This window comes from Sorex araneus, chromosome 5 (genome assembly GCF_027595985.1).
Source record: "Sorex araneus isolate mSorAra2 chromosome 5, mSorAra2.pri, whole genome shotgun sequence".
NCBI lineage: Eukaryota > Metazoa > Chordata > Mammalia > Eulipotyphla > Soricidae > Sorex > Sorex araneus.
The window spans coordinates 33,522,272-33,534,712 of record NC_073306.1 but is presented as its reverse complement, the minus strand read 5'-3'; the positions used below and the strand labels follow the sequence as shown (position 1 = coordinate 33,534,712).

Genomic DNA, 12,441 nt, shown 5'->3' with positions numbered 1-12,441 from the left:
GAGTTGCACAGCCTGAGTGGAGTCCAGCTCAGAAGTGGGACCCTGGCCATGAGGCCCTGGATGAGACAGGGGGAGGGCGGGCACAGTGCGTCCTCACCCGCAGACACCCCAGGTGCCAGGCATCAGGCCCATCTAAAGGTCATCGCTCCCGGGGCTGGCCGGTTGGAGGTGGGCGTCAACCTGATGGGCAGGATCCTGTGTCGGGATTATCGCCCCATTGCCGTGCCTCCGTGAAGGCGTGCTCTGCCCTGGCACCCCTGGGTCATAGGAGTCCTAGAGCCGGGTGCTCAGTGTGTGCCGATCTGCAGTGGTGCACCCCCGACGCCCTCCCCTTCTCTCCCTGCGGACCCCTTGGGGAGCCACGGAGGCCGGCAGGAGGCGGGCGGGGCAGGTTGACGGGAAAGTCTTCACCTGGGAAGGCGTCCAGAGCCACTTAGGAGGTGGAATGTCTGGGCCTCAGGTCCGCTGGTATGTGGAGGCCACAGGAGATCATGGTTCTTGGCCTGCGCCTTGGGCTAACTTCCCAGAGCTAGAGAGCAGTGGGCAGGGCCGCCGGGAGGATGCCGGGGTGTTCCAGCCGCTCCCCACCTGCCTTTGTCCTGGAGCTGGGGCCAGCAGGGGACGGAGACAGACAGGCCTGTGGCTAGAGCACAGCTGGACCCGGTTCTTCCACTGGCCCCAGCTGTGCTCCCTGGTGGGGCCTCTGCCCCCGGGTCTCTGTCCCTCTGCCCCCTCTGCTCCTAGGGCTCTGAACAGTGCTGCAGGACCAGGCCTCTGTGATCACTGTCCCCTGGATCCTTCCGGACACCCCGCTCCCCATGAGAGCTCCCCGTAAGCATCGCACTGTAGTGTCACGAATGCTGACTTGCTGTCCCCCCCCTCCAGGCAAACCTGTCTTCGTCAAGGTTCCTGAGGACCAGACCGGGCTGTCGGGAGGGGTGGCCTCCTTCGTGTGCCAGGCCACAGGGGAGCCCAAGCCTCGCATCACGTGGATGAAGAAGGGGAAGAAAGTCAGCTCCCAACGCTTCGAGGTGGGTGCCAGGGCCGGCCTGGCCTGCCGCGCTCTCCTCGGTGCCTCCGCCCCCAGGGTCCCTGTGGAGGCCACTGACCCGACCGGCCGGTGTCTGTCCCTTGGCAGGTCATCGAGTTTGACGATGGGGCAGGGTCCGTGCTGCGGATCCAGCCGCTGCGGGTCCAGCGGGATGAAGCCATCTACGAGTGCACGGCCACCAACAGCCTGGGCGAGATCAACACCAGCGCCAAGCTGTCCGTGCTCGAAGGTTCGTGGTGGGGAGTCGGCTGCGGAGGGCGTGGCTGTCCCTGCTGTGGGCAGGGGTGTCTTTGCGGGCCAGGAGGACTGGCTGTCGTGGGATCCGGGAAGGTCCACGGTAACAGGGCGGTCGTCGGCTGTGGCCTGCTGGCGTGACGCCCCCTAGAGCCGGCTGCCTGGGGGCTGTCTCCGTTCCCTGCAGGTGAGCGCAGGCCCGTGCTGATGCACCGGGGGCCTCCGGCGGTGTGTGGGGCTGTGATTCTGGGTCCCCGGTGACTGTGGACCTGGTTTCCTGCGGTGTGTCCTGGGTGTCTAGGCTGAGCTCTGTGCGTCCATTTCACGTTGCGTGTTTGGGGCACACCTGCTGTGCTCTGCACTCAGGGATCACCCCTGACAAGGCTCCGGGGACATGTGGGTGGGCGGGGACAGAGCCTGGATCTGCCGCGTGCAGCCCGAGCCGCTCTCTGTGGTTCCTTCTTTCTGGCCTCTCTGCATGTGGATCTTAGGGTCTTCTCTCCTGGAGGGTTCCTGGGACTCCCTCCACCCCGATTCGGGAGATGGAGCTGGGGCCATGCGCTTTGCCTCTAGGCCGTGTCCTAGGCTCCCTGGGTGTCTGGTCTGTCCACTCAGACGCCCCCTCAGACTGTGGCAAGGTCCTGGGGTGGGGTGGGGCACATCTGAGCCGGTCACTTGGTCCAGAGGAGACCCAAGTGACCAGCTCATGGGCGCCAGGGTGGGGCTGAAGCTGAAGGAATAGCATGAGCAGGTGCCAGGCGCAGCGGCAGGAAAGAAGGGCGTCTTCGGGGAACCCGAGAGGGAGCCTGTTTGCTTTGGGGGACGGAGGACCAGTGGAGGGCAGAGAGAAAAGAGGGGGAGAGCAGTTCAGCCTCAAGTGGAGGACAGAACACAGACAGGACCAGGCTGAGAAGACTTGGAAGGCCGAAGCCACAAATGGGGAGTGACGCCCTCCCCAAGCCTGGGTGGTGTCTCGTGTGAACGAGTCTGTGTTCTTCAAAGTACAGCATTACTGGGGCCGGGGGTGGCACCTGGTGGTAGACGACACGCCTTACCTGTGTGGGCCTGGCTCCAGTTCTCCCCACTGACAGAGTAAAACTTTTAAAGCCCTGGGCCAGGGTAGAAAGCTCCCTCCATGTGTTTTTTTGTGCAGGAGCCCCGGTTTTGGTCCCCAGACCCCAGCACTGAGCCAGAAGTAGCCCCTGAGCACCCCTGGGTGTGTCCCCAAAATCTAATAAGTAAATTTTAAGCTTGAGGTTTTCTTTTCTTTTCTTTTATGATTTTTTTTTTCTTTTTGGGTCACACCCGGTGATGCCCAGGGCTTACTTCTGGCTCTGCACTCAGGAACTACTCCTGGCAGTGCTCGGGGGACCATATGGGATGCTGGGAATCGAACCCAGGTGGGCCGCGTGCAAGGCAAACGCCCTACCCGCTGTGCTATTGCTCCAGCCCCTTTCGTTTATTTTAAAACACAGCATTGGGCCCAGGGATATGGCTCAGTGGGAGAGCACTTGGCTGGCATGAGAGCGACCCTGAATTTTACCCCCCAATTACACACACACACACACACACACACACACACACACAGCATTGATTATTGCTCTGGTTTGAGTTGTAATAACAGTAGCTGCTCTCTGTTGGAAAGTTGGTTAAGTATAAAGTGCACATAGGAAAGAACTGCTGGAGGGCCGAGTGATAGTACTGCATGTTTGCCTTTCACTCGGCTGACCCAGGTTTGATCCCCGGCATCCCACATTGTCCCCCGAGCACTGCCAGGAGTAACCTCTGAGCATCGCCCACTGTGAGCCCCCAAAACAAACAAAAAAAAAACTCCCTGTCATCTTACCACTGTATCCACGTTACTGCCTTGTGCCCTTTTTCTTCTTTTATTAGTTTTGGGGTCATCCCCAGCGGTGCCCGGGGGCTGCTCCTGGCCTGGTGTTCGAGGGAACCACGTAAGTGCCAGGAAAGGAAGCCCAGTCCAGGGCACGAGCCCTTTGAGCTCTCTTGCCCCTTTCATTTCCACTGTGCATAACAGAAATGGGATCCCATTTTGCCCAGGGGGTTTTGTTTTCTTTTGGGGGTCCAGAGTGATAGTTCAGTGGCAAAGTCTTGTACGTGGCCAACCCCAGTTCGATCCCTGGCACCATAAAAAGTCTCCTGAGACCACCAGGAGTGATCCCTAAGTGCAGAGCCAGGAGTAAGCCCTGAGCACTGCTGGGTGTGGCCCAAAACGCCACCCCCCCCCCAAAAGGTGGTAAGACAACATAGGGGGCGATGGAGTGATAGCACAGAGGGTAGGGCGTTTGCCTTGCACGCAGACGGCCCGGGTTCTATTCCCAGCATCCCATATGGTCCCCTGAGCACCGCCAGGAGTGATTCCTGAGTGCAGAGCCAGGAATAACCCTGCGTATTGCCGAGTGTGACCCGAAAAGAAAAAAAAGACAACATAGGAAGATCCTTCTCTGTTATTGCCTGCCGCACCTTTTTTATTTTTTGCCAGGGGCAGGTCAGGGGTGGTTGGTTGGGCCGCACCTGTGGTGCTTAGGGGCAGCTCCTGGCTCTGTATTCAGGAGTGACCGCTGGCGTGCCTAGGAGGCCATGTGCAGTGCTGGGGATTCGAACCCAGTCCGCTGCATGGCAAGGCAAGCGCTGTGCCTGCCGGAACTCTCTTCTCTGCCCCCTGCGGCCCCCTTGCTGATGGCTGCGGGCACATGTCACCTGAGCACCCTTGTTTCCTTGTTGGACAGGGCGCCCCTGGGGAGGGCTGGGCCGTCCACGCTCCTGGGGCTGGGGCAACTGGGGCAGAGGGCACGTGCCTCTCAGCATTCCTAGAAAACTGTGTCTGTCCTCACTCCTGCCAAGCCTGGCGTCCGAGTGCCTCTGTTCCTCAGAGGCACCAGCAGAGTGGGAATTTTCATTAAAAAAAAAAAAATCTTTGCCAAGTTAATAGGCAAAAAAATGGCATCTCAATTTAATTTGCATTGCTTTGATTACAGGAACAGTTGAGCGTCTTGTCACATTGGGCACTTTTACACAAGACTTTACGTTCACACCCGGGTCCCTTCAGTAACTCCTTTGCCTGTGGTGGGGACTCCACGCCCCCTCAGAAGAGGGCGGGGGCTGGGGTGACAACAGAAACTTGCACCCTTTGACCTTGTGCTGCTCTGCCTCTGTAGCTCATTCGCTCTGTCTGTAAACAGGGCTGGCTGGCTGGCTTGCCACCGACTGGTTCAGAGGACTAAGCGGGAGGCACTCGAGCTCTGTGAGGTCAGATGTGTGAGCGGGTAGCTGGGCCCTCACCTGGCCGGCACTGTCTGGGTGGCCCAGCCCCCACTGCCTGCTTCCCCCAGGGACTCTTCCCCCAGGGGACTGAGTCCCCACATGCTGAGCACTCGTGGGCTCCTTGGCCTCAGTCTCCCCCCCCAGGACCAGGGGACCCTCACTCCTATTGGCCTCTGCCCCAGGCTCTCTCCCCAGAGCCTCGGTGCCTCCGCCCCACTCTGTCCTGCAGCTTGATCTTCTCAGGGAGCGCCGAGGGCATCTGAGGGCCTTTCAGGGGCTGGGGGAAGGGGATTCTGACCTGCAGGGTCCACTCCCCCACCCCTCATGCGCGCACACACATCCACCCTGCCTTCTCCCGTGGGGTGCTATCTGCAGGAGCGGGATGTGTTGAGTTGGGAGGGTTGGGAGTCGGCTGTCCTCCCCCTGTCGCCCCCCCCCCCACTCCCACTCCGGGGAGGCAGCCCGGGAGGAAGAAATGCTGACTGCACTTGGGGCTGGGTAACCTTGGCCCGCACCTGCCGGCCGGCCAGGACACAGAGTGGGAGGTCTCCAGGGTCCCGCGGGGCTGGAAAGATGCTTCACTGGAGCTTGGGGAAGCCACTGAGGGGGCTTGAGAGCCGGGTAGAGAGAGGATGAAGAGGATGAAGCAGGTGCTGGTTGGGGGACCGAGCGGGAGAGTTGAGACCTGCGTCCCGTCACACACGTGTACCCCCACACCGTGCTCCCTGCATCCTGGGCTCCTGGGGTCTCCGAGGGCCCCCGGGTCCGTCCAGTGCCTTCCAGGGCCTCCTTCTGTGTGAGGCCCCCCGCAGCAGCGCCCCCGACGTGGCCTTTGCCCCCAGCTCCGCCGTGGGGCTGCCCGCGGGGTGGCAGCGATGCTCGGCCATCTGCCTCCTGCCCAGCCCCAGGCGGGGTGCAGGCTGGCTGGGGTGAGCGGTCCTGGGCTGTGAGCCCGCCGCCCAGCGTTCCTGTCTGAGTGGTAATTGAAGCCATTAGCGCGCCAGCCTCTCCCTCCCCGGGTAATGGCAGGAAAAGCTCTTCTCGCTCTGCGCTCTTGAGGCGGCGGCTGAATCACTCCCCCTCCAACCCGCCCTGCCGCCACTGAGACAGGGAATCTGACATTTTCCCTGGGAGGGGGAGGGGGAGGGGAGGCCGGCGGCGGTGGCAGCGCATCCCTCCAGAGGGTGGGTGCGCTGAGTGGCGGGGAGCTTGGGCTGGCGGCCACGTGCTGTCCTGGGCCAGGGGCTTCAGGGTGGGTAGGCCCGTCGCTCGCAGAGGTGGGCAGGGCCCAAGACCTGGCTGGGTTGTGGAAGAGCCCAGAAGGAAGATGGCAGAGGAGGGGGGTGAGCGGTTCCTGACTCTGACTTTGAACTGGGCCTGGCCTTGAGGGCACCGAGTGTGCAGAGGCAGCCTTGGCCTTGCGGTCATGGACGCAGCAGGTCACGTGCTCCCGGCATGCGTGGGAGGTGCAGAGCTGTGTGTCCGGCGTGTCACACAGTGGCCCTTTGAACGGAGCTGCAGCAGGCTCGGTGTGTGCAGGTGGCAGCCAGTAGGGGTGGGGTGGGCTGCTTCACAGCCAGCAGGGCAGGTGCGCTGTATGCAGCAGGTGTGTGTGTGCGGCAACACGTGTGTAGCAGGCAGAGTATGTGTGTGCAGTGCATGGGGTGTGTACATCAGAGGTGTGCATGCAGGAGGGATGTGTACATCAGGGCTGTGTGCAGGAGGGGTGTGTACATCAGGGTGTGAGTGCGGGATGGATGTATACATCAGGTGCGTGCATCTAGGGGGTATGCAGGAGAAATGTGTACATCAGGGGTGCATACATCTGGGGTGTGTGCATCAGAGGTGTGCGTGCAGGATGGATTTGTACATCAAGGGTGCGTGCATTTGGGGTGTGTGCAGGAGGGGTGCATGCACTAGGGGGTGTGCAGGAGAGGTACATGCACCTGGGGTGTGTGTAGGAGGGATGCGTGCATCTTGGGGGTATGCAGCAGGGGTGCGTGCATCAGGGGTGTACGCAGGAGGGGTGCGTTGCACCTAGGATGTGTTCAGGAATGGTGTATACATCGGGGGTGTGCATGCAGGAAGGATGTACACATCAAGGGTGCGTGCATTTGGGGTGTGTGCAGGAGGGGTGCGTGTATCTGGGGGTGTGTAAGAAGGGTGCATGCACCTGGGGTGTGAGCAGGAGGGGTGCGTTGCATCTGGGGTGTGTGCAGGAGGGGTGCGTGTATCTGGGGGTGTGCAGGAGGGGTGCGTGTATCTGGGGGTGTGCAGGAGGGGTGTGCGTATCAGGGGTGTGCGTGCAAGAGGGATGTGTACATCAAGGGTGTGTGCATCAGGGATGCGTGCATCTGGGATGTGTGTACAGCAGGTGTGTGTGCAGGAGGGGGGTGTGCAGCCTGGCTGTGCTCCCGTGGGCTGTGCACATCAGGTCGTGCCGCCCGCAGCCTGAGCCGCGTGTGTGGGTCCATCTCGCACTGTGGGGTGGGGGATGATGTGCCTGGGCTCCCTGCTCGGGTGGGGATGAGGATGTGGGGTGCCGAGGCCTGAGTCGCCACGGCACTTCCTTTGAGCCAGTCCAGCTGGGATCTCGCCCAGATCGGTCAAGTAGGTGCTGACTGACCAGGGGCCACGGCGCCCTGCCCAGGAACCCCGGCTTGCCTGCCTCAGTGCGGGGGCCATGACCACCTGGCGTGTCTGGTACTGGGCTAGAGGGAGCGGTCAGTGCTGCAGCGGCTCTGGCCCGGGACCGAGGGACTCCCGGCAGCGCTCCACCCCACACCGCTCCCCGGGAGCGCGCTCAGGACACGTGGGGGAGGCACAGAGCCTGGTCTTTGGCTGGCTGGGTGTGGAGCAGCGTGGGAAGGGCACTGTGTTGCAGGGAATGGGACCCTTGGGTGAAGGGCCGTCGCACCCAGGCGTGAGTTCCGAGTGGGGTGGCCAGCCGCTCCCACCTCCTGTCGACAGACCCCGGGCCCTGTTCTCCCAGCCCTTCTCCTTCATGCCCAGCTAGGTCAGCGCCCTCTGCCTGTCCCCCTCATCCCTCCCGCCCTGACCACAGCAGGTAGCAGACAGTCTGACACGTTCTGGAGAGTGGGGGGGGGGCCCGGCACAGGGGAGGGAGAGGCTGGGAGCTGGGTCCTGGAAGGTCAGACTCGGGGCCTCTTGGGCCCTGGAACCCCCCGATTTTTCTGGATGTGATCTGAGCCCAGGCCACTTCCGAGTGGCGTCTCCTGAGGTAGCCGTCTTCTGCTTGCCTGGCCCCCTGCTTCCCCGGCCCTGCTGTGCGTCTCACCCCCTTGCTCCCTTCCCAGCCACCCAGCTGGAGATTTCGGTGCCCCTGGATGTGCACATTCTCCATCCTTGGTGAGCTGCCCCCTCCCTCTGGTTGCCATGGGAGAGAGGATTTTTATCAGGGGAATGACATGATCAAGTTTCTGTTTTAGAAGGTCCCCGGGCCTGGGGGGTGCAGGGAGGCCCGTAAGACACTGGGGCCGCCTGGTGGCCCAGCCCAGCCCTGCCGTTAGGTAGGCGGGAGGGGAAGGGAGATTGGGTCGGGAGGGACTGAGACCGCCCAGCTGGCCCTCTGGCTGGCCAGGCCTGGGCAGTGGCAGTGCCTGGCTTCCTGGTGCCCAGGGCCCGCAGTGGCCCTGCTCTTTGCTGAGAGTCAGGTACAGGGAGCCGGGCTGGAGGGACCCACGGCTTAGCTCAGTGGGCAGTTCCACCGGGCCCATGCAGGAGGCCCAGGGAGGGCCAAGGAGGCAGGCCCTGGAGCTGGACGGAGCACTGAAGGCCACAATATAGCCCACGGCAGGAAGAGGGCAGGAAGGGGAGAGAGGGGCTCCCCGGGGCTAGGGCTTGGTGGGGGTGGGGGGGAGTGTGCAGGGGACAAAACAGGCCTGTGAGTGGGAGTCGGGCCCCCAGTCTGTGAAGGAGAAGGGAGAGGGCAGGCGAGATGAGCTCTGGGCTGACGGGGTGGACGGCGGCGTTGACCTTGGAGAGCTGGCCAGCAGGAGGCCAGGGCGGCAGCGGGCTGCAGGGCCCAGGAGAGAGCGGGAGGGACTGGCCTTGAACCTGGGCTGGGGGAGGGACAGGGCGAGGGATCAGACGAGGTGGGGAAACCCCAGGAGGAGAAGCCAGGAACCAGGGTGGGGGTGTGCCCAGAAGACAGCTCTCCGAGTGGGGGGCGGGGCGGGGAGGGTGTCTCCCCACCAGGTTGAGCAGGGCTGTGTGAGACGCCAGGGAAGCCCCAGACCGGGAGGGGGAGGCACGGCTGAGCTCTCCCTGCCGACAGGCCCCAAACAGCTCAGATTCAAAAACAAAACAGGCTTTTAAGATGCCAAGTTTGATGAAATCTGAGTGCTGGAAGAGGTGGGAGTTTTCTCCCAGAAAAAAAAGCTGAAAATGGAGACAGAAAGCTGCGAAGGGAGAGACCGGCCCAAGCTCCCCAGGCCCCACGTATGCCAGGAAGCCCGGGGCGGGGCGGGGTGGGGCTTTCTGGCGCTTGCTCAGGCCCTGGAAGGCCTGTGCCCACCCCACAGGTGGGGGACAGGGCGGGAGGGGGCAGCCAGAGCAGGGGGGCCACGCAGTGGCTTCATCTCCCAGGGGGTCGAGGGCAGCCCCGCCACCCGCAGGGCCCCCCTGTGTGTCTCTGCCTTGGCATTCCCCACCCTGCCCCTGCCCGCACCTCCCAGGGTGTGTCCGGTGACTGCGTGTTGGTACATGTGTGCTTCCGAGAACGCCCGCTGCCAGGCTCCGTCTGAAGCCACAGGTGCCTGGCACTGCAGGTGCCCCCCCCACACACACACACATGCACGCACACACGCGGGCTGCTTTCTGCACCTGTCTCCTGCTCTGCCTCCCTGTCCGTCGGGAGGGGCGTCCACACTCACGTCAGGGGAAGGGTCAGGCTCCTGCAGGTGCCCATGTGTGTGCCTGTGCGGGAGGCTGGGTAAACACGGGTGAAAAGGTCAGGCCGCCAGGCGGTGCGCACGCCCGGGACACTGCCCGCAGCTCCATCTGCCGCTTCCCGGTGCAGGGGCCCTCCCGCCCGCCCGGACTGGAGCTGGACAATGAGACCTGTGTGTGCGCCGTAGGGGTCCCCTGCACCCGCCCCCGCCCTGCAGAGAGCCTGCGTGGGCCCTGTCTGCCCTCACCCTCGCTTCATGCATCTGGGCCTACTCCGGGCATAATGCTTTAGCTCCAGGCTGCTCACCCCACCCCACCCCCACTCTCCCAGAGCCTCTGCCCGGCTCCGCCCTCCCGGAGAGAATGCCTCCCCCACCTTCTCCTGCCACTTCCGGCACCTCCGTGGCCCGCGTCTTTCAGGAAGCCCCCCGGGTAGCCACCATGGCCTGTGGACAACTCATGACCTTCTCTCGACCTCAGCCAGGCTGTCCCTTCTGCGTCCCGTAGCACCCCCCTCCCACCACACCTCCCCACCTCCCCAGACACTCTAAAGTCCATTGCAGTTAGTTCCGCAGGACTCGGTCAGTCACGCCCCGCCCCCATGCGTGCACGCACATGCTCCAGGTGTCTGGGCTTTCCCGGGATCTCTCCCCTGAGGACAGACTGCAGAGCCCCAGAACCGTGCGGGCCACACCAGGACCCCCCCCCACACACACACACAGCCCCACGTCCTCCGTGGGCTGCATGAAAAGGCAACCCGTGAAGGAGGCTTTCCCTGGAGCCCTGGACGGCGGATGCGCACCCGCACGGACACGGACTCAAGCGGCCCTGCCTGCGCCCGCGCAGCCTCCCGCCGTCGCCATGGTTACCTGGTGGCCTGCGGGGGGGAGGGGCGTCCTCCCGCCGGGTGCCCGCGTGCCAGTGTGAGCACCAAGCGGCGGGTGTGCAGGGGTCTGCGGGGGAGTGGTGGGGGCAGGGCCGCCGGGCCGACCTTGGTGGGCCGCCGCACCTGGGGGCCACACCTCAGCTCCGCTCAGGGCCCCAGGCCTGCAGGTGTGCGCCCCCCACACACACCTGGCCCCCTCCTGGCCGCTGCTGGAATGTACCTGTGTGACCTTGGGCAGGTTGTGCCACCTCTCTAAGCCCTCCCTTGCTCTCCTGGGCTGGGGGAAAGATGAGGTCATTGTGCAAGGCACTTCACAGGGTACCTGCCAGCTCGTAAAGGCGCCATAAACGTGACCTTTGATCCCGCAGGCCTGTTTCCCTCGTGGTGTCTGAGTGACATCAGCCCTGGGACCAGGGTGGGGGTTGTGGGCCCAGGAAGGAGAAGCCAGAGCCAGACCAGCGGGTGGGCAGCCTGGCTGCGTGCTCTCCGGTGGCCCCCCTTGGCTGCTGTCCCTGGCTCGCTGGACCTGTCTGTGTCCATGGTCCCGGGGAGAGGGGGTAGGCCCGGGGCTGCCGTGCCCCTGCCTCCCGTCCTGCTCCCCGTGGGCAGCTCTTCACGTGTGCCAGCACGGCTCTGGCAGCGGTGCCTGCAGGGTGATCCCAGCCAAGGACGGAGCCACGGAGGGTGTGATAATTGAGAGAGGAAAATTAATTGTCCTTAATTTGGCATCCGTCCCAAAGACCTTCCTCGTGTGAGGAATTCAGAGTAGATTCCTGGGACCGGGACCCGGGACTGCAGCTGCTGGTGCTTCCTCCTCCTCCATCAGAACCGGGTGGCCAGGGCTAAGACCGAGGACTTCCGGGCTTCCCTCCCGCTTGGGCGCCGCAGGGCCGAGCAAGGGGCACTGAGGTCTGGGAGCCGTCGAGGGCCAGCCCAGCCCCCCGGAGCACAGCCGGGTCCCATCAGGTCTTGCGGTAGGCGCCTCTCCCGTCTCCCCTCTCCTGCTGTGGAACAGTCAGAGAGTCGGGGCGCTGTGGGACCATATTTACAGCCAGGGAGATGCTGAGTTCCCGGCGGGGGGCAGCTGCCAGCCACAGGGAGAGCCGGGGCGGTGAGACGAGGGCGTGCTGGGAGCAGGGCTGCTCTCCAGTCCGAGACCCCTCCCCACAGGGCCCCCACAGCCGCTCTGGGGTACCCCGTGGCAGCTGCAGCCTGGGCAGAGCCTCCCCTGGGGTCTGGCGGCAGATGGAGAATGTCTCGGCTCTGCCTTGTGGAGCTCCCCCGCTTCCTGCCGCCGGCCCCCAGCCCGTTCCTCGGGGGAGCCATGGTACCTGCCTCTGCCTCCTTCCCTCCCAGGGGTGCCGCTTGCCCTGCACGGTCCTGACTAGTGCTGGCCTGCTGGGCTCCCCCGCGGTGGCCCCCGCTGCCCAGCCAGGTAGGCACAGGACAGTCCTCACTCAGTTGGCGGCTGCATCCCGGTCACTAGGGGCCCTTGTCCCTGGCCCCGAGCCTGTCACTCCTGTACCTGAGGCCCCAGTGGATTTATTCCTCAGAATCACAACTCCCAGGGGGGTCCTTGGGTCCAGAGAGACAGCACAGAAGGGAAAGCGCTGGGCGTGCTTACAGCCAGCCTGGGCCTGAGCCGTCCCCGGAGTGACCCGAGCACAGCCAGGTGGGGCTCCAAGCCGGAAGCCGCAGCGCACGCTTGAGCCCCGCTTCGTGTTCATTCAGAAGGGGCACGCGCATAACGGCACGGCCCCGAAGCTGGCTGCTGGTGGAGGCGGGAGTCCCCCAGGTCTGCGCCAGGGTCTGTGACACGGGAGTCGGGGGGCGCTGCTGCTCTGATCCTGCCGCCCCCGGGAGCTCAGACCTGCAGCTGGGAGAAGCAGCTGGGGGGGATTGTGCTCTGGAGCCTTGTTCGTCTCTTTAGCCTTCGCGGGCTGTTGTGGCCCCTGACCTGACCTGATGTGTGCCCGCGTCAGGACTGAGAGAGGGAGGAGGGTCCTGCTCGAGGCTCCGCTGGAGCACCCGGTCTGCAGGCAGGAGCACTGGTGACGCTCCCCTAACGTGCCCC

General features: G+C 63.9%; 1 protein-coding gene across 14 annotated transcripts in view; it reads left to right on the top strand.

The window, feature by feature from the left end:
* The window catches only part of PTPRF (protein tyrosine phosphatase receptor type F), a 72,122-nt gene that overhangs the window by 17,659 nt on the left and 42,022 nt on the right, over positions 1–12,441 (top strand). For all 14 annotated transcript variants that reach the window (XM_055137906.1, XM_055137905.1, XM_055137901.1 and 11 more), the window contains 2 exons: positions 886–1,031; positions 1,139–1,280. In XM_055137906.1, coding sequence (XP_054993881.1) covers positions 886–1,031; positions 1,139–1,280 — 288 coding nt within the window. The remainder of the gene's footprint in view (positions 1–885; positions 1,032–1,138; positions 1,281–12,441) is intronic.